The 26,688-nt window shown below is 41.5% G+C and overlaps 1 protein-coding gene across 2 annotated transcripts in view; it reads left to right on the top strand.

Annotated features, from left to right (window-relative positions):
• ASCC3 (activating signal cointegrator 1 complex subunit 3) overlaps window positions 1-26,688 on the top strand; it is a 203,282-nt gene that overhangs the window by 91,379 nt on the left and 85,215 nt on the right. For both annotated transcript variants that reach the window (XM_053381539.1, XM_053381540.1), the window contains 3 exons: window positions 7,630-7,764; window positions 19,149-19,340; window positions 19,674-19,898. In XM_053381539.1, coding sequence (XP_053237514.1) covers window positions 7,630-7,764; window positions 19,149-19,340; window positions 19,674-19,898 — 552 coding nt within the window. The remainder of the gene's footprint in view (window positions 1-7,629; window positions 7,765-19,148; window positions 19,341-19,673; window positions 19,899-26,688) is intronic.

The following is a 26,688-nucleotide window of genomic DNA, read 5'->3' as shown; positions in this document are numbered from 1 at the left end:
TTTTAGACGAATTTCTTCAAACCGTGTGACTGGGCAACAAAATGACCAATAGGATTCAGTATAAGTAAGTGCAAATGCACATTGGTATAAAATAAAAGCAAGCCACATCCTGACTTGGACCCCCTTTGGTGTGCTAAATGTTCCTCTTTTTCACACAGTAAAATTTAGGATATATGGTAGCATTTATTTATGTTTTTTGTAACATTGTGCCTTTTATATAAATTCATAGTATGACCATTTTTGAATGCTATTTACATTTCTGTTTACCTTATCTCAGAAACGGTATCTTAGTACTTTTAAGCATTTGGTTGCTTCAGATGGTTGCATAAGTAAAATAGTTGGAAAGAAGATTTCTGTCTTTCAGTGTGCATAATTTAATTTGATGTAAGTAAATACATCATGCCTTTAATTCAGGATTTTATGCTCTAAAGGTGTAGTGAATATGCCATTAGTGGTGATCTTGCATGCTAACTGGTAACAAATTGATTCTTGCTAAAAAAAATTTAATAAAGTAGATTATGCAAATATAAATTTTCCCACAAGCTTTTAAGCTGCAAAAGTTACCTTTGGAAGTCATGTTTTGCCATTAGTATTCCAGATTTTTCTTCAATCAAGTGAGTTTTAGGCTTTATACAGGACTATTCCAGCCTCACAAATTAAGTAGAAAGTTAATAATGAGAATTAGATTCAAGAGCTGTAAACATATAAGTTACAGCACAAATAACAAATGACATGAGAGATTTGTTTCTGTCCCTTTCGCACATCTTCCACTTTTAGCCACATTTCATGATTTATTTTAACTTTACACTTGATTCAATTCCGAAGTAAATTCAAAAAGAATGCAAATATAATGCTTGTATGGCATATGCTGGCATTCCTTCACTATGTTTTCCAATTTCAACAAATGGAGTCATTAAATAGTTAATTGGTAACCTTGGTCTGTAACTTTGGAGTATTAGTTCAGCAAGCTTTATGTATGTACAGGCAGTTGAGTCGTTATACTGAGCCTTTACCATTATTGAACTTCTTGATCAGTAGGAAATGACATGTAATGTGTCCATGGTTGTGTTTGCACCGCATACAAACAATGGTATGTCCAATAGCAAGAGGGAGCTGCAGTGACCTTCAGGCTTGCATATTACTTTTTTCTCATACTGACATGGCTAAGAGATGGACTTTGGCTGATCTTGACTTGTTTTATTCAAACTAGGGATCATAGTAAAGGTAAAGGGACCCCGACCGTTAGGTCCAGTCGCGGACGACTCTGGGGTTGCGGTGCTCATCTCGCTTTATTGGCTGAGGGAGCCGGCTTACAGCTTCTGGGTCCACTTCTGGCGAACCAGAGCAGCTCACGGAAATGCTGTTTACCTTCCCGCTGGAGCGGTACCTATTTAGCTACTTGCACTTTTGGCGTGCTTTTGAACTGCTAGGTTGACAGGAGCAGGGACCGAACAACGGGAGCTCACCCCTTCACGGGGATTCGGACTGCCAACCTTCTGATTGGCAAGCCCTAGGCTCTGTGGTTTAACCCACCGCGCCACCCGCGTCCTACTAGGGATCATGGCGTATTCCAAATTACAGTTTAAATAAACCAACTAGCCACAGTTTGGAATAAAATAACATTATTATTTAAATTATAAACCACTTATATGCAAAAATGGCTTTTAAGTGGTTTACAACTATAAAATCAATTATAAAATCTGTACATAATTAAAATACACAAGAATAATCCAAGCAAAGCATTAAAACTTCCTCAACTAAAATGTACAATCAAGGAAGTTTAAAAGCATGGCAGTTAAAACAGTTAAAACAATAAGACTAGAAGTTCAGGTTCAGGTGAATGCTTGCCAAAAAGGCATGTTTTCAAGAGGCCATGCCAATACAGATGGAAACTCTCATATTTCAGCAGGAAGATCAATCCACAACACTGGTGTTGTTGTTGTTTAGTCGTTTAGTCGTGTCCGACTCTTCGTGACCCCATGGACCAGAGCACACCGGGCACTTCTGTCCTCCACTGCCTCCCACAGTTTGGACAGACTCATGCTGGTAGCTTCGAGAATACCATCCAACCATCTCATCCTCTGCCGTCCCCTTCTCCTTGTGCCCTCCATCTTTCCCAACACTAGGGTCTTTTCCAGGGAGTCTTCTCTTCTCATGAGGTGACCAAAGTATTGGAGCCTCAGCTTCAGGATCTGTCCTTCCAGTGACCACTCAGGGCTGATTTCCTTCAGAATGGATAGGTTTGATCTTCTTGCAGTCCATGGGACTCTCAAGAGTCTCCTCCAGCACCATAATTCAAAAGCATCAATTCTTTGGCGATCAGCCTTCTTTATGGTCCAGCTCTCACTTCCATACATCACTACTGGGAAAACCATAGCTTTTACTATACGGACCTTTGTTGGCAAGGTGATGTCTCAACACTGGTACCACCAGTGAAATAGCCCTCCTCTGTGTTACAACAAGCTGGTCATCACCAGGTTGTGGCAAAACCAAGCATGTTCCATTTGCTGGTTGCCATTACCAGGCGTTTGAAGGAAATATGGTTTTTCAGGTAACCTTGTTCAGAATTATTTAGTAGCAGAACCTTAAAACTGGTGCAGTGACTAATAGGCTGCTAGTGAAGATTCCTTCGTACTGGCAGGATATGTCCAATAAGGAGCACCACCCGGCTGCAGCGTTCTGCATAAGCTGCAATCTCTGAACCAGGGAAGCCCCACACAGAGTCATTGCAATAGTCCAGGTATGATGCTATCAATGAATGTGTCACAGTGGCTAAATTATTGCGATCCAGGAAATGGTGTAGTTGACATACCAGCCAAAGCAGGTGGTACTCTTTACCACAGAGGCCGCCTAGGTCCACAGACAAAGTTGGACCCAATCCGTGTACCTGTTTTCCAAAGGGAGGCCGTACAGGCTGGCCACACACACACCCCAATTGTCAGACCTGGTACCCACTTACCCATAGTGTCTCTTCTGTAACTGGATTCAGCTTCAGTTCACTGACTCTCATCCACTGCACCCCTGCATCCAGACAGTGGTTCAGCTTATGTATGGCCTTTCTTAGAAACAGAAAACTAGATCTGAGTGTTGCAAACCTCCTGATGATTGTTCCCAATGTGGATACCCAATTGCAACGCCCCATAAGATTTAGACGTGTAGTCCCCCAGTTCTCTGCTGGTGGTCATGCAGATAGGATAAGGAATCACCAAACTTCCACACCACAGATATGGTCCACTAGGATACCATGATTAATGGTATCAAAAGTAGCTGAAATACTACATGGCCTGTCTCTCCTTCAAAGGAGGTCATATTTTCAAGATAGTCCAGATAGTATGACAAGCCAAAACTCAAGGAAACTGAATATGAATGCTGGCAAAATGCTTCATCCAGTTGCATTGGAAGAATTAGAGGAGTATATGACTTGCATATTTGAAATACCAACTTTAAGGCTGTTGAAGTATATATCCTGGAAACAAATGCTTTGCAGTCATTTCAACCATTATCCCTTTCATGCATCATATTCAGAAGTTGTTTTAACTAAATCACCGGTGATGGTGTGGTTTGATATACTTGAAAGTTTTCCTAATTAGGCTGTAATCTTATTTAGGAAACCATAATGAGGAAATAAAGACTGAATAGCACTTTAAACCCAGCTGGCCAGAAAAAAGCCGATCTCAATATTGCTAATAAGCTTCAAAATCTGTAGGTGTTCATCATTTGTCTCTTAGAAGTCGGCAGGGGAATCTGCCAATAACAAGACAGATGTATCATCTGGCTAAAATAGTGCTTGTTGCAATACTTGCTGTGGTTCAGCAAATGTTGAAGGGGCAAGAGCAGCTCTGTAAATCTAGACGGCAAGATGTAAAGTTTGTACCAAGCACAAAGTAATGATGTCTTACTTGCTTGTTACCAGCTAGCCATTTTATAGAACTGAAATTAAATTAGGTAGTATCTTGGAAATCGTTTGCTTTGGTGGTCAAGTATACGTGAACCTAGGAAACTTTTAGAGTCCAAAGGGGGATTGAAGAAGTTGATGGTTAACAGGATTTTCAGCATCTGCAATGGCCATGGAGACTATTAGATGTAACAGGGTTCAAAGCTGATGTCAAGCACTAAAGAGATTTGTTAGCAAGAGAGTAATTCCATGGAAGAGAACAGTAAGTAGGTCAGGGAGAGGCAGACATCAAGTCCTTTAAAATTCTGTTTTACTAAAGATATAGCAAAGACATTCCCTTTTCTTTATCCTTGAAGTGATAAATGTATCTTCTTTCGATTTTGTCATCCTAGCATACTTTGCCTATTTATACACACAAACTAGGGAAGGGGAAAAGATGCTGGTTGTTATTGGAAGTAGTAGACCCATCAGTGTGCCACCACTGACTGACTTGCACGCAAAAGTTTTAAGAAGTTTTTTAAGACTGGATATATTGATAGCACTGAACTGTAAATCTTCCCACAATCCATGGACAAGCAAAATCCTAGTTTGAGAAAAGGGAATTGCCTTTGCAACCTCCTTATCAGAATGAGAAAAGCTCACAGTTTCTACACTTTTTGCTAAAGAGCACTCATTGCTGTAGAATGGTTGTCCATGCCTACCCTAAGCAAAATATTTCAACCACTGTGCCAAAAGTACATTGGGGAATTAGCAGAAATCTCCAGGGAAATGAGGCTTTGAAAAATAGTGTGCAGCAGGGATAGCCAGCATGGTGCCCTCTGAATGTTGTGATTTGCAGTTCTCATCAGCACCAGCCAACATGCCCAGTAGTCAAGGATGATGGACATGGCAGTCCACAACATCTGGACTGATGTTGTGATGCTGAGGGAGAATGATGCTGATTTGCCACATTGGTGTACAATAATAATAAACAATAATGATAATTTTATTTTTATTATTTATACCCCATCAAGTGTTCCTGTTGGGAGGCATTGATTCATCTAGCCCAGCAAGAAAACAACAAAAGGCCCAGCTTATCAGAGCTAACTTTAATCATGGAGAACTAACATGGCTCAGCTTGAAGTGGCTTCTAGTTTTTAAGTGTTCCTCTCTATTGATGAGCAATATTAATTACAGATAATCAAAGGGCATGAGATGAAGCCTTCTGCTCATCAAAGTCTGAGTGTTTGTTCAACTTCAAGCTGAATTAATTTTTATTTATAAACCAGATGCCAAAATGCATCAAAATTGGATAAAGCACCCCGCCCCAAAATGTCCCCCCCCCCCGGCTTACTAGTTTAACCATAAACTGAAATTCTTAACAGGATGATAACTGTCAGTTGCAGTGGCATCACGGAAGAAGGATTTTACCACTGCCTGCTCCACTGGGCAGGAAAAGGATCTGTGCCAAAACTGGTCAGCTTCAAAATGTCACCATTTAATCTGCCTTTGCCGCCACCAGACTCTTTGGTGATAATGACTGAGATCAACAAAATGATTAAGTTTTCTAGCCACAGATATCATTTGGAAATGTTTTGAGAATACCCACATTTGTTGGTAGTCTTAACAATGGTGGTCAGCCATCCCATCAAAAAGGTTGACTAGGAAATACCGTATTTTTTGCACCATAGGGCGCACCTAGTTTTCAGAGGGGGAAATAAAGGGGGAAAATATGTTTCCCCCCTCCCCAGCTCTGGGAGCAGCGGACAGGCTACAGGCAGCCTGTGCGATTCTCCCAGCCCTTCTTCCTGCTTTTGCAGAAGCCGTGCGCTCTTTAAAGGGGCTGTGCGGCTTCTCCTGGCTTTTCTAGGAGGTGGGGGAATTCCCCCACCTCCCGCAAAACCGGCAGAAGCCACGCAACCCCTTTAAAGAACGCGTGGCTTTTCTGGGAGGTGGGGGGATTCCCTCACCTCTCGCAAAAGCCCGCAGAAGCTCTTTAAAGGGTGTGTGGCTCCTGTGGGCTTTTCTACGAGGTGGGAGAAGGGACTGATGCGGCCAGTCAGTCCCTTCTCCCTCCTGTGGAAAAGCCCGCAAGAGCGCACGGAGCTTGTGTGCGGCTCTTGGGGGCTTTTCCCGCCTGCCTCCCCCCTGCATTCGCTCCATAGGACGTACACACATTTACCCTTGCTTTTTAGGAGGGAAAAAGTGCGTCCTATAGAGCGAAAAATACGGTAGTGCTACCAAAATGGAATGTTCAGTGACAAGTGTGTCTCAAAGGTGTTCACTTCACATAGAATTGTAGAGTTGGAAGGGACCCTGGGGATAATCTAGTCTAACTGCCTGCAATGCAAGAATATGCAGCTGCCCCATACAGGGTTCAAACCTGCAACCTTGACATTATTGGCACCATGATCTAACCAACTTGTTGGACTACAACTCCCAGCAGTGTGGACATTGTCCTGGGTTCGATGAGAGTTATAGTTCATGAGAGCGCCAGATTGGGGGAAGCTGCCTCAAGCTGTTTGTTTGTTGCCACCCAGTGCAGAATATGAGGGAGAAGGTGCTGTGTTTGGTAGAAATTAAATCCACTGTTGCATTTTTAACATAGTAAGAAATATATTTTTGATTTATTTCTTTTTTCTTTTTGCTAAAACTACCTCTGTTCAAGGAAAGTATCACCTTCTTTCTTTAAACCACTTTCAGTAGTGTTTTTTAAAAGTCTTCAGCAAGAATTGTTAGTCCCTCTCCCCCCCCCCCCCCGATAGTCATAAAATTCTGTAGTGCTAACCTGGAGACATTTCCTTTGTGCTTTGCTTGCATATTTTGTCATTTAAAAGCTTAGTTTTTCCCTAAGAAAAGCTACACAAGCTCTCAGCTCTTGAGACACCAGAACTAGCTTTGAACTTCAGAGTACAGATCTAATTACACAGCTTGTAGCTGTGGAACCACTTTTCTCTATTCCAAATTACTTTTCCCAACTTATTTGCATAATGTAATGCATAGAGGTTAGCCACTGAAATAAAATAAAAAAATCTCTTGACATAGTTAGGACAGGCTAAGTTAACCCGCTTAGAACTGCAGTGTTGTTCTGTTTTATGTGCTCATTCAGTAGTCTGAAATAAAAAGATATACAAAGCCTAAGTTAGAGCTCTGAAAATGAATTATAGACTGTGAAAAAGAAAAGGGGGGAAAGTGTACATGCTTTCATTTAGTGTACATACCATCTACATTGGTACCTCTGGTTACGTACTTAATTCGTTCCGGAGGTCCATTCTTAACCTGAAACTGTTCTGAACCTGAGACACCACTTTAGCTAATGGGGCCTCCTCCTGCTGCTGCTGCTGCTGCCGCGCCACCACCGCCACACGATTTCTGTTCTCATCCTGAAGCAAAGTTCTTAACCTGAGGTACTATTTCTGGGTTAGCGGAGTCTGTAACCTGAAGCATCTGTAACCTGAAGCGTATTTAACCCGAGGTACCACTGTATTTGTTTGCTCTTAATTAGAACAGGCTGGATAACCTGTGGACCTCTAAAGGTTGTTGGGCTCCATCTCCCTTCTTCCCTGATCGATGGCCATGCTAGCAAAAGCTGATGAGAATTTGAATCAAACAATCTCTGGAGGGCCAGAGGTTAACTAACCCTGATTAAAATGACTTCTGTGTGTTTTATTGTTTAATTTAGTCCTAAATCACTAGTATTATTAACCAATTCCTATTGCTCATTTTTTTTTAAAAAAAATCTCTTTTATTTCAAGGTGATGGTGTTTGTTCATGCACGGAATGCTACTGTCAGAACTGCAATGGCTCTTCGTGAGAAAGCTAAAAATAATGGTCACATTTGCTACTTTTTGCCAACCCAAGGTCCTGACTATGGGCAACTAGAAAAACAAGTAAGTGGTTTCTATGGCTAATTGGTTTTGATGTCCTACCAAAACAAGGTCCATTAATACCTTCCTGTTTTTACTGCTTACTGTGGTGTGTTTTTCTTTTTCTTTTTTTTAATGGATTAAACATTTGGTTCTGTGTTTGAACACACTGATTCGTTCTTAGGGTTAAATTTCACAAGCATTGCATTTACTTTGTGTCTGCTTCTAGGGCTGCAAATACACTTTTTTCTGATGAAAGCAGTATTTTAAACATGAATGTGGCATTCATGATTTGTGCAAGTCAGGTGTATGTCAAAACATATAGTAAGCAGTAACCCATAATACTTTTGCTGTTGCCTCATAGCATGGGAGCCAATATACCATTTAACCCTCTTGCACCACCTTGGAAACATCACAAGATCTTGACTATATGAGAGCTGTCCTCAACTTGGTTCCTTCTCATGCCACCATTTTTAAGCTGCCAGGAGATTAATTTTGCACTGAGAAGGAGCACCGTGTGTATTCTTCTCAAAGGCCTCAATCTTTTAGCTAGAACAACATGACACCTACACCCATGAATATAGTGTCAAGTGGGCCCTGTTTGTAGGACTCCTAGTTTCCCGGGGGGGGGGGGAAGATGTGATATGAATATGATAAATAAAATATTCACAACATTTTGTATCTCTGATAGTATTTCACATTCACATTGTGGCAGCTGCTGGCTGTTAATCAATGCTAGTGTTATGGTAGCTTACCAAGAGTGAATCATTGGCATTCTAAGGCGGTCTTAAATAGAGTGTAGATGTTGCTCTGTGAGTACATTTAGGTGTATATTTAGTTTATGCTCATGTCAGTTGACAGACTTGTCTTCCTAAGTTTATCTAACCATCATCCCCAGTACTGTGGAAACTGGCTCTAGCTGGCGAAGTGAAGGTCTGCATCCTTGACTTCATTTGCCAAACCAACTGTAAACATTACTAATAATTTACCTGCTCTACTTATTCACTGAGCTCTTACCATTGACACCTGTATTTCTCCCTGGCTCCAGCTGTGGCTGCAAAGTTCAACCATGGTTAATTTATGGTGGAAGAACGTGTGCTGTCTACTAATATTTCAACATGGGATTTAAGTGTGTTCACTATTTTTTGTTGTTGTTGGTACTCCTTGACGTGTCATGCTAATTAAAATCCATCTGTTAAGAAACAGCTACACATTACTAAAACATTAATATTATTTTCCATAAGTGACAGTTTGCTGCTAAAACCCATAGGTTGCTCTCTCATTAGTGATAATTAATGGAGCTATTTCACTGCCCTGTGAGACACACGAACAAAAGAGATGTTTTCATCTGCTGATGTTTGCAGGAAAGAGTCATTTGTAGTTTGCTGCTCATTTATGCAAAACATTTATCATAACAAAACCGAAGCAGAGCACATCAAAGGCTTGCTTCAGATATAACCTTGCTTAAAATGTCAGCAGCTTTCATAGAATCATAGAACTGCAGAGTTGGAAGGGACACTGAGCTTCATCTAGTCCAACCCACTTCAATGCAGGAATCCCAGCTAAAGCATTAATGACAGATGGACATCCAACATATGCTTAAAGGTAAAGGGACCCCTGACCATTAGGTCCAGTCGTGACCGACTCTGGAGTTTATTGGCTGAGGGAGCCGGCATACAGCTTCCGGGTCATGTGGCCAGCATGACTAAGCCGCTTCTGGCGAACCAGAACAGCACACGGAAACGCCGTTTACCTTCCCGCCGGAGCGGTACCTATTTATCTACTTGCACTTCGACGTGCTTTCGAACTGCTAGATTGGCAGGAGCAGGGACCGAGCACCGGGAGCTCACCCTGTCACGGGGATTTGAACCACCGACCTTCTGATCAGCAAGTCCTAGGCTCTGTGGTTTAACCCACAGCGCCACCTGCGTATGCTTAAAAACCTCCAATAAGGAGAGAGTCCATTCTGGGTATACAGCTTGAGGGTACTTCTGGGTCCATTTCTATGGCTTGAGCTTCACGTGGCCTCAGTGATGTGGAGCGACTTCCATCAGCTTTGGCTGGTGGCTCAGCTGCGCCCCTATCTGGGCAGAGATTGCCTAACTTCTGATGACTATGCTCTGGTAACCTCTGGGTTATATTACTGCAACATGGTATACATGGGGCTGCATCTGATGACAATTTGGAAACTTCAGCTAGTGCAGAATTTGGCATCCAGGTTGCTCACCAGGAAAAGACAGTTTCAGCATATGACATCAATCCTGGTCCAACTGCACTGGCTGCCAAATAGCTTCTGGGCTTTCTGCTGTTAGCATCCTTTTCTGCATTTCCCCCCTCCCCTTCTGATTTTAGCATGTTGCAATCTTGTAATGAATTCCTTTTACTGCAGACTTATTTTTAAATGTTCTGAATGAAAATGACTTTTTTAAAAAAAGGATTATCTTATTTGCTTACTGAGAACAATAATACTTTTTCAGTAAAAGATAAGTTAATCCGGTTTGTGTCTTGCTAAGCAGGTAATTACAAAATTCTGCAGATGAACTTATAAAATGGAGAAAAGTGTTTAATAAATGTAGGAGAATGAGATATAAGAGGTGTTATTAATTAACACTGTTCATATTCCCATCTATACTCTGGCAATATCTTTGGCATAATTAAATGAGATAATATCTCAGTAGAATAAAGTTTAGGGATGGGGGTGGGGGGGGAGAATCCACTGCAGCCAAATGAACTTGTGTTCTTATCCACCTTGTATTCAAAAGAGGAAATGGCCTGGTTTGCGCATCACATTATCCATCATAGCAAAAATACACTATGGTTTAATGTGAAAGAGCAACCTGCTGATGCGCACCCTTGGGCCCTTTGCTCCTCCCTCATTGTTGGCTTGTGCTGTGAACTGTCCAGCACATCCATCCGAAAAATGAAATTATGAGCAATGGAAACTTTGAGTGCAGCTCTACAATATTTTTCCATTTTTCTGTTCTTAATATAGCAATGGGGGCAAGGGGGCTAAAAGCAGATATTTGCTAGCTTCAGACATGTGTAACCAAACATTATAAATTAGACATTGCATAATTATTATTGTTGTTGTTGTTGTTAATAATAATAATAATAATAATAATAATAATAATAATAATAATTTATTTGTACCCTGCACATCTGGCTGGGTTTCCCCAGCCACTCTGGGCGGCTTCCAACAAAGATTAAAAATACATTAAAACACCAGTCATTAAAAACTTCCCAGAACAGGGCTGCCTTCAGATGTCTTCTAAATGTCAGATACTTGTTTATCTCTTTGATATCTGATGGGAAGGCGTTCCATAGTCTGGGGTTATCTACATTGTGTCATCCAGATATTTGGGGCTACAACTCCCATCTGCCCCAGCTAATATGGTTGGTGGTTAGAGATGATTGAAGTATAGTCCACAACATATGGAGGTCATAGGGTTTGCTGTTCCTGGGACAGTTCCGTTTCCAACCTCAATTCTGTGTCTTATGGGTTGCCAATAGAGGAGCAACCCAGCTTTGTCGGGACATGGTTGGCTTGACTTCGCCCTGATTTAATTGGGGCACATGGACTCTTCTGTCATAATAGTCATATGGCAGAGAGGCAGACCCACAGTGATAGTGTGTATGTACACATACATGCATGTGTGGATAGATGTGGATAGTTGTAGGCATGTCTTCCCCTTCACTCTGAATAACCCACACCATGAATCATTAACAAACTGTAATTTGTTTGGATACCGGTCAATAATGAAACTCGTTCAAGTTTTAGAAGCAAAATTACTTTTGTCCTCATGCTGGGAAAGATGACATTGAAGAGAGAGTCTATTTTACTTCAGCAGCTTCCTATTCCACGTAGCATAACATTTTGACAAAATAAAGAGCCAGTGGAATTTTTTAAGAGTCTGACAGGAGACAACCTGCCCTTTCAATTTTGAAATAAAACCTCTCATAGGAATTAACAGACATCTGTAAGTAATTAAGAATTACTCTCAGGAATTTATTCTCGACTAAAGCTTTCAGGCATTATGGATGATGTCAATCCCTTTCAGAAACATTAAGAATTGGAAATAGTTGACAGAGAAGGAACACACGCACACACAGAGAGACAGGATCTGGAAAACAGTGGCTTATAGAAAAAACAGCTAATCAGAGTTGAAAGCCTGCTTCAGACATAATGTGTCAGGGACCGGCAGGGCTCTGACAAGCGTGTGATGGAGGCAGGAGGCCAGGGGATTGATCCAGGAGAGGGGGGAAGCCATTTATGGGGTTTGTCACCGGCCATGAGACTGGAGCCAGGGCAGCAGGGGGAGAGGAATGCTCAGGGCCCTCAGAGACAGAGATGGGCATGTTGGGGGAAGAGGCTGTTCAGGCAAGGGTTGGGTCAGTTAAATCCCCACCACTTACCTCCCTGCTGTCTCCTAGAACCAGGAGAGGCCTGAAGAGGGAAGAGCAGTGATGCCTTCTGCGCAGGAGAAGTCTCAGGTTGTGTACATGCACCCCATCAGGTGAGGGTACATAAGCTGGTGGAGGGGCAAGGGCCCACTGTTACTGCAACTGCTCCCCAGGGCACAGACTTTGGGACAGATGCCTAGAGGCTAGAAGCATGTGCAAGTGTTTATCCGGGGCACCATGGGAGTTGCTGTAAGTGTCTAAGATTTAACTAAAAGACAAACACATTTCTTGTCTAGAGATTCCTAGGACATAATGCTAAACCACAGGCAGCTGTTGTACAGTCTTTCAAGTTGCATTTTAGTAAATTCAGTAGTGACTAGGGATGAGGGGCATGGAACAAGGAGCTCAATGCGTTCTACGCTGTTCTCCCCTCTTTGTTTTATCTTCATATAACAACCCTGCGCGGTAGCTAGGCTGAGAGACGATGACTGGCCCAAGGTCACTGAGTGAGCTTCATTTGTAGGCATTTCAACCCTGGGGAGGAAGTCAGCAGTGTGTGAAGGCATTTTGGCTTCCCTCTCTTCCACCTGCATGCTGTTCCCGGAGTTCTCTTGACCCCACACCAAAGCCAATTTCAGGGGCATGGGAGGGGGGGGGAGAAAAGAAGAGAACCCCTATTGTACAACCACAAGTCCTTGCACAGATCTTCCACTGACAGGACTCATTCACTGATTCCCAACCCTAATCTCCCTAGTTTCCTGTTGCCATATTTCAAAAAGTGAATATCCCAACACAAAAGTTGGTTTTTTAGCAAAGTTGTTGAGCTGGTGTGATGATTGAAAAGAAGCAATCTATAAATAAAGTACCACCTGCAACTTTACAAAGGTTTGCTATGTTTTTATTTTCTAACCACTTATCTGTTATGTGAACCTTGAGTTAGCTGTTCACACCAAGCAAAGGGGGGCGGGGAGAGGAAGACTATGTTTTAAAAAATGTACTTCTACGTCACATGCCTTAAACCAGCATTTTAGTTTTGAATCAGTTTTAAATAGAAAATTATCTTCAGAACAGAAACATTTTAATGTAACACTAAAATGTATGAGATTTTATATATATATATTTACACACACACACACATATATATAGTATTGAGAGCCACCTTGTGGAATTTTTTGTTGCTGCACATTTTTTATTTGATTGTGTTTTTAGTATATAATCTGGTTTGCTGCTGTCTTTTAATATCTTATTTTTTTAAGTATTAGTACCTTTGTTTATACTCTGATTATGTTTTCCAATATACTTTCTACACGCAGCACTTTGAAAGGAAGCTTTCCTCTATTCTTACTTTAAGCTGGTGAGAGGGGGAATGTGACAAATGGAATGATTTTAACAAGGTCAATACTTTCTGCAGTTATTGGCTGGATTTAGATGATCATATATTGGTTTCTTAAGTGAAGATTTGCAGAAGTCTTTCTCACACACACAGCTCCTTGATTCCTCCCTTCACAGTATGCGGTCATCAAACCAAGAAGTCTCTAATTAACCATAAGTTGCTTGAACAGGGAAACTATCCTCACCAGCATCAGAACAAGACAGGATCTTAACCATTGAAGTTGGTTTAAAGACTGAAGCTGGTTCAGACAAAATGGGAAACTATGGTTAAAGACTTCCTGGTTTAATCACAGCTCACACAAAGCAGCTTGTGTGAGGAAAACACTTATGAATCTCTGGTTACTAAGCCAGGATCATCCAACCTGGGCCATTGTGTTCAAACATGCTCAATGGTGATAAATGATAACAGATGTTCCAAATAACATAATGCCTTCCTGTAGGTAGTGTAGTTGCTTTTTACACTTCCCTGTTAAATATGCCTTGATGGTATAAAACAACTGAATGATTATGTATATTACCTGTTTGTCTCTGAAACTTGCAAAACAGCACCATTGAGGACTAATGAATGTCTCTTTGGTGCCAGTTCTATGCTTCAACAATGTCAGGTGCCTAAATTGGCTGTATATTTGCAAGAATTTAACAAGCACCTGGCTGGATGTATGCAATCCTCCAGCACTCCTTCTGTTCTACAGGAAAGTAGATCAAAATGTAGTACGTTAAGACTGCAATTCTAAATACACTTACTAGGCAGTGAGCCCAAGTAAGCACAGTGAGACTTCAGAGTATACCTGAGTAGGATAGTCCTGTAAGAATCACCTGTCCACTTGTGTAAGCCTGCCTGGAAGTCCATTTATTTGGGGTCAGTTTGTGTTTATCATTCTATATAGAATGTTTCAATTAGCAAGAGATGTTTATAATCTCATTTCCCTGCACTGCAGCTTTGTGAGTAAGCTATTTTAACTCATTTCCAGTTTGTTGTCCACCAATCTTAGGCTGAATGAAAAAGAGGGAAAGCACAGAAAACTGAAGCACAGGGGCTTGCTCTCTCTCCTTCTTAGTAAGATCTCAGTTATAGCTGAGACATTTACATCTTGCTTTGCAAAGTGCAGTAAAAAATGGGAAAGCAAAAGCACAAGTAGCCTCCCCCCCCCTTCCGTCACTTTTCTCTGTAATATCTAAACATCTGAGTCTGGCAGAGGCTGCCTTGTGAACCTTGTCATTAATGATCCAACCCTAATGTTCCATCCACTGGACGATGCTGGCCTCTGTCTCCTGATGACAATGTTTTAAATGTACTTTCTTGAAAGATATAGCCACCTCAAAAGCAGATAACTACATATTTTTGAACCCACCTAATATTGCTGTGGGTATGGCATCTGCATATAGGATGATAGAGTTGTTCAGGCTGGCATAATGAAATTTGCTGTTACTCATTTCATAGATTACTAGTATGACTAGATATCTAACTATAGTCATGTATATTGGCAGCTGGTTGCATATTATGAAGGGCGTATTTATAACTTATTTTGTAACTACTTTATATGAACTAAGATACATTACTCCACCTCATTTTTTTCTCGTAGCTGCCCTGTAAGGTAAGTCACCATAGGAAATACTGGTTAGAAATATAGAATAAGATTCATCCTTGCAGTTCTCTCTACAAAATGGTTTGAGATCTAGCAGAAGAGGAGGAGAGGAGATATGATAGCCGTCTTCAAATATCTAAAGGGCTGTCATATGGAGGATGGAGCGAGCTTGTTTTCTCCTGCTCCAGAGGCTAGGAACCAACCAATGCATTCGAGTTACAAGAAAGGATGTTCCGAATAAACATCGGGATGAACTTTTGATAGTAAGAGCTGTTCAGCAGTGGAACAGACTCCCTCAGGAGGTAGTGGACTCTCCTTCCTTGGAGGTTTTTAAGCAGGTGCTTTAGTTGAGATTCTTGCTTTGCAGGGGGTTGAACTAGATGATCCTTGGTGCCCCTTCCAGCTCTACAATTCTATGATTCTATGAGAAGGGGTGAATTTTGTGGGTTCGCCCTTCCCTCTGCAGCCCTCCAGCACCATTTCCCTAACTTCTGAGCAGATGTTTGTGAGATTCAGGGAGAATGCGGAATCACTTCCCCTCCTCCTTCCTGCAGATGCTTCAGGGTCTCCTTCCACTAATCTGAATATAACCCACAATAAATAACATAATGGGAGGAATTCAACATCTCACTAAAGTGGTTGTTCCATCAGGGCAAGCATTTTGGCATGCCTTCCTCTGCTCTGAGGGTTCTCCTGGCTGCCCCACTGTGAGCGCACAGGGGGAAAGCCACATTGTGCAAGCGGCTGTCCTTGGGCAGGGTGTCTGCTGACAGGACTCATTGGCTAACTCCCACCCAATGGGTTGTATCTAATGCTGCTGTTGTGTAAACAGAACAGACTTCAGTTCACAAAGCAGGGCTTACCCAACCTCTCCTCCCCTCCTGAAGCCCTGCCCCCATTCACCCCAAGAATCTGCTGTGGATATTCCCTCAACCCACTGGAACAAATTTTTGAGAGCGCACAGGGCGAAATGAGGAAGAGAAAGTCCCATTGCATGTGTGAAAGTCTCTTCTACTAATGCAATGGCAGCATGGATATAACCTGATAAATATGTTTAATCCTACTCAAGTAAATTGAGAAAAGCTGCTTAATCCAAAGTACATCAGCTTAAAATGTATTTATTATTTAGATACCCCTAAGTAGAGTATGCATATTCATTCTATTCTGCATTAAGATGGCTATTGTTGCTGCCTTTGATATACGAGTTCTGTTTTCCCTGTGACGCACCATCTCTACAGCACTCTAGGATTGCACATTTTCCTTTGCAAGGTATTTTGAGGGAAAGTGTCAATAGTAAAATTAATCTCTCTTGGCTACTGCTTGAGAGAAGATACATCATAATGACATTGTTTTGTTCTCTGCATGCAAGATTGTATGAGAACATTAAAGAAAAACAACTAGGGGGGAGGAGACTACCATCATATGAGCCACCTTGGGTCATTTGTTTTTGGACTGTGGAACAATGAACAACTCTTGCTACACTAGCTCATAGAATCATAGAATTGTAGAGTTGGAAGGGACTATTCCTTGGAAATGGTGCAATGTGATCTGCCATTGCCTAGAATGTCACAATTGTCCTTGTTGGGAGCTGATGTCAAGGAGCAAGAAAGCACCTGCAGGAGACAGAACAGATAGGAAAGGTGAGGAATCCCATATCATTATCCTCTTTTCTGTTCCTTACACCAACCATGCCCTTTTTTCTTTTCACTGCCTGAAATTTCTATGGCCTGAGGAGATACTTAAGTTGGCAGCTTAGGATGTGTGTGTTGGTAGACTTCCTCAGAAGATGAGCTTTAGTGTTAGAACTTTGTGACAGATTTTTATTATAGTAATTTTGTATAATCTCCTGGTTTTCATAAGGTTGAACAAACATAATCAGTAATGTCTTTAATTGTGATTTAATCCTAAAGGTTATACACAATAATAGTGAAAGTCCAGTAAGATTATTGCACTGTGGACAACATTAAATCAAGGTTGCTAAGTAGGCATTGTTCAAACTGCTGGAGGATCAGTTTCCTTTGAAAGAACTCTGAAATATGTAGGTTGGGACTTGGTTACCAACCATTGAATTTATTTTATTGATTGATTGATTGATTGAATTTATATTCCTCCCTATACTCAGAGGTCTTTTCAGAATGTGTTTCGTTGGTTAGATTGTGTGCATTTAGGAGGCAGAACAATTTGGAGCATGTTTTTATCTTTGTTATCACTGAAGCAAAGTCCACTTTAGCAGTCTTTCCAGTTTTATGTTTTTTAATGGAAATCCTGAGAGAGCACCCTTGAAATCTCGATTTATTCTTTTTTGCCTTCAAATGTAATTTGTAGTCCTGCATCCATACTTTACAAGCTACTGAAAAGGAAGTGAGGAATTGAGCCCAGGCTGTAAATTGAACGTAATGTTTGGTTGGCTATGTTAAGGTCTTCAGCAGAAGTCCCTTTCTAATGTGCCTTTGAAATCTGGAGACATGAAATGTTTGTTCTGGAAAATGGGCTTCCTCTTACTGCCTACAACCTCAGGAAAGGAAGGAGTTTCGTGTCCTAGTAATATATCAGTTCTTCAGAAGTTAACCATGAAACAGTCTTGAAGATGAACTACATCATTTGGTAACTGAAATTTATTCAGTATCTGAATATAACCCAATCTTTTGGAGGGAAATAATACAATTTTGTTTTGGGATGCTATCTGTATGTCCATTCCTCTGTTCCAAAACATGCATCAACTGAAATATGCAGTTGTGCATATTTAGAAACCTATTAACTGACCCTCTACGCTGAGTATTTTACTTGTGCTGCTCAAGGAAGACCCGAGAATGCCCCTTTGAGCATACATCTATCTGGCAATTCTGTAGAAGCATTGCAAATGCTCAGTTTCTGGCCCACAAATATGAGCTCATTTCCGCAAGGATGTTATGAAATCCCAATATTCTTTGTAAAACCTTCAATTTGCGCAGGATTTTGCTGTCTGAGACATAAGTCAGGCATCTGAATCAGAATGATCTTGTAAGAGTTACTTCCATTGACTTGATTTGGTTTATTATTTTATCTGTGGACACACAACACGGTTTAAAAGATTAAAATTAAAGTTACAGGGTGATAGCCAATGTTTGTCAAAGTAGACCTGTTGAAATCAAATCCACTGATTTCAGTAAATCGGCTCTGAGTTTGACTTTGTTATTTATAGATGACATCCAGCTTTCCTAGCTTACTAGGAATTAAGGTATATAACAAGTCTGACCTAAAATGAGCCACTTCAGCAACACTAACATCATACAAATATTAAGAAGAAGTAAATTAAGGAGTGAGTCTCAAAATGCGTATTTGGACTGCAAGGGTGGAATTCTTTGCGGAGCGGTCTGCAGTAGAAAACATCCAGTTGCCCTGTGACTTGGCTTAAACAGTGCTTTACTGTCTCTTACACCATTTGGCCTTCATGGCCTGTACTGTTTAGGGAATGGGACACGGGTGGCGCTCTGGTCTAAACCACTGAGCCCCTTGGGCTGGCTAGTCAGAAGGTCAGTGGTTCAAATCCACATGATGGGGTGAACTCCCTTTGCTCTATCCCAGCTTCTGCCAATCTAGCAGTTCAAAAGTGCACCAGTGCAAGTAGATCAATAGGTACCACTGTGGCAGGAAGGAAAACAGCATTTCCGTGCACTCTGGCTTCTGTCATGGTGTTCTGTTGCACCAGAAGTGGTTTAGTCATGTTGGCCACATGACCTGGAAAGCTGTCTGTGGAGAAACGCCGGCTCCCTCGGCCTGAAAGCGAGGATGAGCACCGCAACCCCATGGTCACCTTTGACTGGACTTAACCATCCAGGGGCCCTTTACCTTTTACCTTACTGTTTAGGGATACAGAAGTAACAGTATGAAATATATCCATTTCCAGTAACAGCAACAACAAACCACTAATGTGGTTAGAAGAGCAGTTTATTTGCATCCTATCTGTGGTTGTTGGAAGCAATTTTGTATGGATTGCCAGGATTATTGTATTTTAATGTAAATATTATTTTTTCACTTGTCCATGAAAAGGTTCAAAGATCCAGAAACAAGCAAATGCGTGAAATGTTTCCTGATGGATTCAGTATTCATCATGCAGGAATGCTGCGGCAAGACAGAAGTTTGGTGGAAAACTTGTTTTCTCGTGGATATATAAAAGTCTTGGTTTGTACAGCTACATTAGCTTGGGGTGTCAATCTTCCTGCTCATGCTGTCATTATTAAGGTAAGAGCATATCCTCTCTCCATATCAGCCATTTAAAATCTATAAAGTGTCATATATTTACCATTGTTTGCAAAAGGAAGGGTAGGTTTGTGGGGGCAAGGTATGCTGCTAATTATCTAGTAATGTTGGAGGGGGGGGTCGCTTGAAAAAACTGTCTCTCCCCTTTGGGAATCTAGTTGGATAGTAAAGATTTAAATATATCACAGATTATGGAAGGATTAGTTTAACTACATTCCTGAAATCCTGCTGTATTTGCCTAATTTTGGTCTTCAGCTCATCTGGATTAGACTCGTGTGTGTTTATGTTAATTTTTATTAACTTTTCGTCAACCAGGGAACACAGATCTATGCTGCAAAAAGAGGCTCCTTTGTTGACCTTGGAATTTTAGATGTCATGCAGATATTTGGTCGAGCTGGACGACCTCAGTTTGACAAATTTGGAGAAGGCGTCATTATTACAACACATGACAAACTCAGCCATTACCTGACCCTGCTTACTCAGCAGAATCCAATTGAGAGCCAGTTTCTTGAAAGTCTGGCAGACAACTTGAATGCAGAGGTACGTTTTCTTAAGCGATTCTGCGTAGCTAATACATACGACCCTTTTGAAACCAATATGAATAAAATGTGAGAAAATTCAGTACTGTTTATATTCCTAAATTATACAGCTTCACTAAATAGTTTCTGGGGTTTGCGTAGTGACACTGGGTAACATATTTTGCAAATGTAGCAGTGCTCTGTAGAGTCTGAATCAAGAATACTGAATTGTTTTTTTAATGTGGTTAGCCATTTTTATGAATAAGACCAAGTCTGGTTTAACAGCTCTCAAGCAGTTTTAAAAGCTGCTCAACACATCAGAAGATTTAATGGCTCTTCTTACTGCAACATGTTGTGTGTAAGAGGTTGGCCCAAAAAGGAGATAATTACATATTACCAGAAGGGATTATACTTTTCCTGATTATTCTCCTTGTACAGTACAAACCTTTCTCAAGTGGATTTCAATCTGCACATGCAAATGTAAAAACAAAAAAAGTGAGTTGTGTGAAGTTTGATGGGTTGTGAGGAAGGACTAGGGGAGAGGCCAATTCATTTTCCAAGCTCCACATTAAACTGTGCCCTTTTTAGGATTCTGACACATACCTTTCTGTCAAGTTATAAGAGCCAGAGGAAGGAGGATCGGCACAAGTGTGGACTTCTATGCTTCTTGGGCTACTGCAGAGGGCTTCCTTCCCATAGTCTCCTAGACTATGAGAATGCTGTGAGTGGTGTTTCTTGGGTCAAGAAGAAGTAGTTAATATTAGAAGCTGTAGCAGCAGTCTTCTAATTTGTCGGGATTATGTTGGCATAGTGTGCAGATTCACACAGGTACCCATCACAGTGCTGTTGATTCAGATCTGAAACAATTGTGGGTGAGAACAAATGCATTTTTTAAAAAAAGAAAAGGATAAAGGCCATCAGTGTCTGCTAGTCATGATTATTATATAATACCTCCAGGATCAGAGGCAGCATGGCTCTTAATACCCATTTCTGGGGAGCAACAGAAGGAGATGGTTACTGTCCTCATGCCCTGCTTGTGGACCTCCCAGGGTCATCTGTTGGCCACAAAATGAGTGCTGGAGTAGCTAGACCTTTGACCTGAACCAACAGGGCATTTATTATGTTTACATCTCTTCAAAAAATTTAGCACGCTGGTATTACCTTGTATGATAGATATACCAATTGTCCTCTGAGATGTGTTATTATTTATTAGATTTCTATACCACCCTTTGGGGACGCGGGGGACGCTGTGGGTTAAATCACAGAGCCTAGGACTTGCCGATCAGAAGGTCGGCAGTTCGATTCCCCGTGACGGGGTGAGCTCCCATTGCTCAGTCCCTGCTCCTGCCAACCTAGCAGTTCGAAAGCACGTCAAAGTGCAAGTAGATAAATAGGTACCGCTCCGGCGGGAAGGTAAACGGCATTTCCGTGCGCTGCTCTGGTTTGCCAGAAGCAGCTTAGTCATGCTGGCCACATGACCCGGAAGCTGTACACCGGCCCCCTCGGCCAATAAAGCGAGATGAGCGCCGCAACCCCAGAGTCGGTCACGACTGGACCTAATGGTCAGGGGTCCCTTTACCTTTACTTTTATACCACCCTTCATCTGAGGATCACAGGATGGTTTACAATACAAAAACACAAAATACATACAACAGTAACAATCAAAAGCAATCACCGCCGCCACCTGACACATGGTTTAAATGCCATAGATTTTTTAATTAGCCAAAGGCCTGGGAGAAGACAAATGTTTGCCTGGTCCCCAGATGTAGTCACTCTCCTATTCCCCCCCCCCAATCTTCCAGTAAAATGCCATATTCTTGAGGCAACAATAGAGACAAGGAAGTGAAGGACTGCTCTGCTGGTCCTGACCTTTGTTTTGCTCTCTATTTTGACAATGGGCATGCATGGACTGCCTCGTACTGTTTTGAACATTGACCACAGGAGGCAATCTAGCTTCCATATCAGAAAAAAGCAGAAAGAAAGTTAGAACACTCATTTTTCTTTGGCCACCCCAAAATGCAATTTCGTTTTCGTAAAAGTTTAATTATGCTTTAAAAGATCTAGTGCACAGTAAGCATAAAATTAATCTTCAATGGTCAGGAACTGTGCCAGTTTCCGACAACTGAGGGTCAATGTTGAAGTGTGTTAATGATTTCTAATAAACTTATGTTAGTGAAAATAGCAATGCATCTCAGCTGGTGTAACTGAAAATGCTGAAAAGCAAAAGTGTGAAGCACTGACAGGGCCATGAAACCATCATTTTTTATGTACTCTGGAACACTGGACATGACTTTTCCTGCTGACATGACAAGCCAGGAAAGATCGGTACTTGCTTGATTACAGAAAATCAATTGTAAGTCAGGCCAATTACAAAAGTCTTTCGTTTCTCTTGATTGTAACTCAGTCATTTATCTCTTTCAGTTCAGATGATCTTATAAATATCTTCCATTCTTGCTTAACTAGCTTTTGCTATAATCAGAGGGGAAAGGCTTTGGAGTCACCAGGAGAAATCCTAATAAAGTTACCAGCTTTTCTGTTTAACGGTGCTTGAAAAAGCAAACGTAACACAGAGAGCAATTAGTACCACCTGCTTCTCTATGTTCAATTCTGTTGAAATTACACAAAGAGATGTTACATCCATTCTCTTCCTGTTGGAATACCCTGCACTTCCCCGAAAGCTACTGGGAAGCCTCCAGAATGGTATTTAATGTGGCTGTGGGGATTGCCACAGTTGGAACAATGGCATACGTCAGTGGACATCAGAAATCCTCTGTGTGTGTGTGTGTGTGTGTGTGTGTGTGTGTGTGTGTGTAAGTGTGTAACTGGTTTCCACTTGCACTAAGCTGGGTTTAAGACCATGCTTCAGTGGCTCATAATTAAAACTGCTTCATTCTTATCAGTCCCAGTGGGAAGACACTTGGTTGTTAAAGGCCAATTTAGGGTTAAAACAAGGAAAGGCTTTCAAAATAAAATGGGCAAGTCGGACATGCAACACAGTGTTGTAATGTGGAATGTTCTAAGGTGTTGGGTCTTCTGGATAGAATCCAGAAGGGACCTCCAACTAAATGGAAACACCAGATTTTCCCTTTGTATCTACTTTTGATAACAGAGTATTTTAGAGATAGTTATCTGACCAAACTCTCACCAGTTTCCATAAGAAATGCCTTTACTGAACTGTGTTTCCGAGTTAAGCCCGCTGCAGTCTTAGATGGCTGCTACAGGAAGGTCCCACACGCAGACAGGCATTGTATTTGTGGTCAACCTCAGGTGGAAGACATCACTCGTTATCAGGTAGCCTGCTTCTTATAGAGAGACCCAAAAGATCGTTTTGTGAAACCTTTGTTCACAAAATAAGCAGGTACGCCCCAGCAGAAATTGTTTGTTTTCTTTTGAGTGATAAGAATAGTTTTTTAACACACACAGTGCCCACTCCTATGCACTGTTTTAAAAAAACCCCAGGAAAAAATTAGTTAGATAAAATCACTGTAAATTGTTGTGGTGATTTAGAAATTTAATCAGAAATCAAGATGGATTTGAGATTGTTGGTATCTCTGGTAAGGTCTCTCTCTTACATCATGGCTGGTGGCTCACATTAGGGATTTTGACTGCATAAGCAACGGCATGCACAGCCTGAAAACTAGAAATAGAACAATGAGAACCTGCAACAAAATGTTGACCCTTCTGGAGTACTCCTGTTTGTTTACTCCAGCCAGCCAGCCATACCCTCCTCCACAATACTCCATTCTGTCTTCCCTCCCACTCGATTTTATAACCCCTCCCTGAAATAGTCAGTCAGCCTTCCATGGCTGCTAAGCATGCTCAGTTCTTAACATGTGGTTTCCCACAGTGGATTTTTTCTAAATATGTTTTTTACTTCTGCATACCTTGGAATTCCCCAAAGCCTTCTGGCACCGTGTGTGTGTGTGGTGCCATTTTGACTCCATAATCAACACCACTCAAAAATAAGATACTTTAGTAGAGTAAGCTGTTTATAGGTGTTACAGGTTATACTAACGATACATGTTATTAAAAGACCAAGCAAAAGCTGCTATTCTCTGCTTGATACCCTTATACATTTCCAATACTTAGCTTGGAAAAGTGAGTCTTCAAATGTTCAAAAGAAGCGGCACATGACTGAACTCAAACCGAAAAACACACCCCCAGCACCTCACTTTAGAGAAGCCTCTCAGTCTTTGGCCAGGGCACATAAGCTCTGCAAGGGAATCTGGTGGATTGTGAGCTGCTGGGTGCTCTAAGGGAGAGAGGTGGGGAACCTTTTGCAGCCTGAGGGGCACATTCCCTGCTGGGCAACCTTGTAGGGGCACGTGCCAGTGTCGGAGTGTACATTTTATAGGTAGGCTAGTTTGTATGCATGCTCACATACAAGTCTCTGACCTTTATGCAGACAAGCAAGAGGCATCATCAGAGTTCAAGGACAGGGCTGATGAGGGGCATGACCCAGAGAGTGGGTGTGTGGCTAGGGAGGCAATGGGTGGGGAGGGTATTCCAAGGTGGGATATGAGAAAACCTTGCCTTGGTTTTATATAAATAGCCTGCTGCGGTACAGTAGTGCAACACCAGGCATCCTTAAACATACTCTGAAAAGTGAGGGGAAGTATCAGTATGCACAGCGCTCAGGATTGATGCCAAGATGTATGTAACATGGTCTGTAACATGATAGGGTAAGAGAGAGAGAGAGAGAGAGAGAGAGAGAGAGAGAGAGAGAAGGGGAGATGAACAGGCCTCTGGAAGTATCTGAAATAGTGCTTATGTTAAGGACTTAAAATACTATGAAGCATGTCTCCCACTGTTCAGTATGGCAAATAAGTTCAGAAATGTTGCTTTAAAAATAACAAGTAAATTGAAGGTTGCTCTGGCAGGACATAATATATTGAGCCGGTGGGGTGGGGGGCTGTTGTGGCAAATAGGTGGCCATTCAGAATATAGTAGCAGTTCCAAAACAAGCAAACTGGCATGACTATGCTGTTGAAGCACTTGAGAAAAGAATTCATGCTGTGCCAGTTCAAAGGCAAATGTTCTATCTTCTGCACACACCAGATTCCCCCCTTGCAAATTTTGATTTAATTATAGTGTTCAATACTTCAGCTACCCAGTAACTTTTGTGCAGGGATATAGTTCATTAAAAGTGTTTTACATCTTTCGGTGTAGATCTTCCTTTCATTACAGTGTCCTCTATGCTTATCTTGGACAAGGTCATTTGTAATGATGTACATTTACTGATGATCTGCACAAGTATGGTTGGTTTGAGAGGGAAAAGGGCATGGAAACAAAACTAATCCACATTACAATCTCTCGGATCGTTTGTATGATATTTTTTTAAAATAATAGAATTATAAACATAATAAATGAATAATTATTTTCTCTAGGGACAGCATTCCTAGTGATTTTAACTGATTATAGTCTATGTTTCTGAAAATGAGCTAATCTATGTGTACAGTTTTTAATGGCAGTTGGACATAGCAGTTGTTTTGTTATCTACTCTGGCATTTGTTGGTTCTAACAGAGCTCTGCACGTGCCTTCTTTTCTTGTAAATAACAGTGAACAGTTAGTTCTTTGCCTGCCTACCTACAAACAAAATCAATTCAGCTTTGCAAAGAGAAAAAACAAAGCAGAATTATACCTTCTACTTAGGGTTTTTCTTATCAAACAGGCAATACAATGCTTTTTTGCTTTTTTTAGGAGTCAAGTTTCTGGAGAAAATAAACCAACAAAACTGTTATGTTAAAATGTTATTTGTTATGTAGTTATGAATCATTCACAGAAATCAAAAGCATTTCCAAGCCCTGTCTTAGAACTCATTTTCTTGTGGGTGGGGTGGCGATGTTGAGTGTCAAAATTTGCATGTTTGCCAAGCTACCAAACACATGCGCAAAATGAAGTGTTTCTCTCTGTGTCCAAGTCCTGTATACCAACACCTCCGAAAGGATTTTTTTTAAGGTTCTGCCATAGGGCACAGCTCAGAGATATCTTCCAAGATTTGGGGAGAGGGGAAGCTGTACTTGTATGGCAATGCCTATGGCAGCTTTCATACTTGGAACTGAAGTCTAGGGAGAGCCCCTCTTTTCTACATATCCATCTATCTATTTACTATATTTTTATGCCACTTCAGACAATTGTTCTGTCCCAAAGCCGTTCTCATGAGTTTTCAAAAAGAGGAAAGGAACAGGCCCAGGCTTGCAAACAAAGAGAACAAGACACACAAGGGGCAGAATGTGGAGAGGAAAGGTTGAGATCAGTTCTTCTTCAAGGCCAAAACAAAGTCAGAACAGATTGTTGTAAACCACTCTTGAGCCTTTTTGGCGAAAGGCCAAACGCCTAGAGTATATGGTGAACTACAGCCATTTAAATCCAGTTTTCTTTCTGGTGGTCTTCCTTGGGTACCAGTTGGTGGTCCTTGTTCTCTTGGCCAATGGATGGAACCCGAGTGTTGCTTTCCTCCCTCCCACCCCTTCTGCAGCTCGAGGGCAATTGGACATTGGAGCAGAGTGTTCTTTTGGCAAGGTGTCGGGAAGCAAACTCCTGTAATTGTCCATTCCTTGGCCAATGGAAAGGGGCAGATTTGTGTCCCCCTTGCCATTATGTTCTTCCGGAGAAGTGGGGGTGCAGCCGGCCCTCCTCTGCCCCCCGTGGTGCATGGATTCCTGACTGATGGCAGAGGTCAGAATGTGCCTGCTGAGGAAATAGATTGGAGAGTACAGTATGCAAAGAGAGTTTGCCTAAGTGGCAGCTCATGTCTGGAACCTGCCCCAGGTGTGATCATGCAAGGATAATGGGTTTCTCTGCTCCCTTG

This window comes from Podarcis raffonei, chromosome 3 (genome assembly GCF_027172205.1).
Source record: "Podarcis raffonei isolate rPodRaf1 chromosome 3, rPodRaf1.pri, whole genome shotgun sequence".
Taxonomy (NCBI): Eukaryota; Metazoa; Chordata; class Lepidosauria; order Squamata; family Lacertidae; genus Podarcis; species Podarcis raffonei.
Note: the sequence above shows the minus strand (reverse complement) of the source record. Positions and strands in the feature narration are given on the sequence as shown.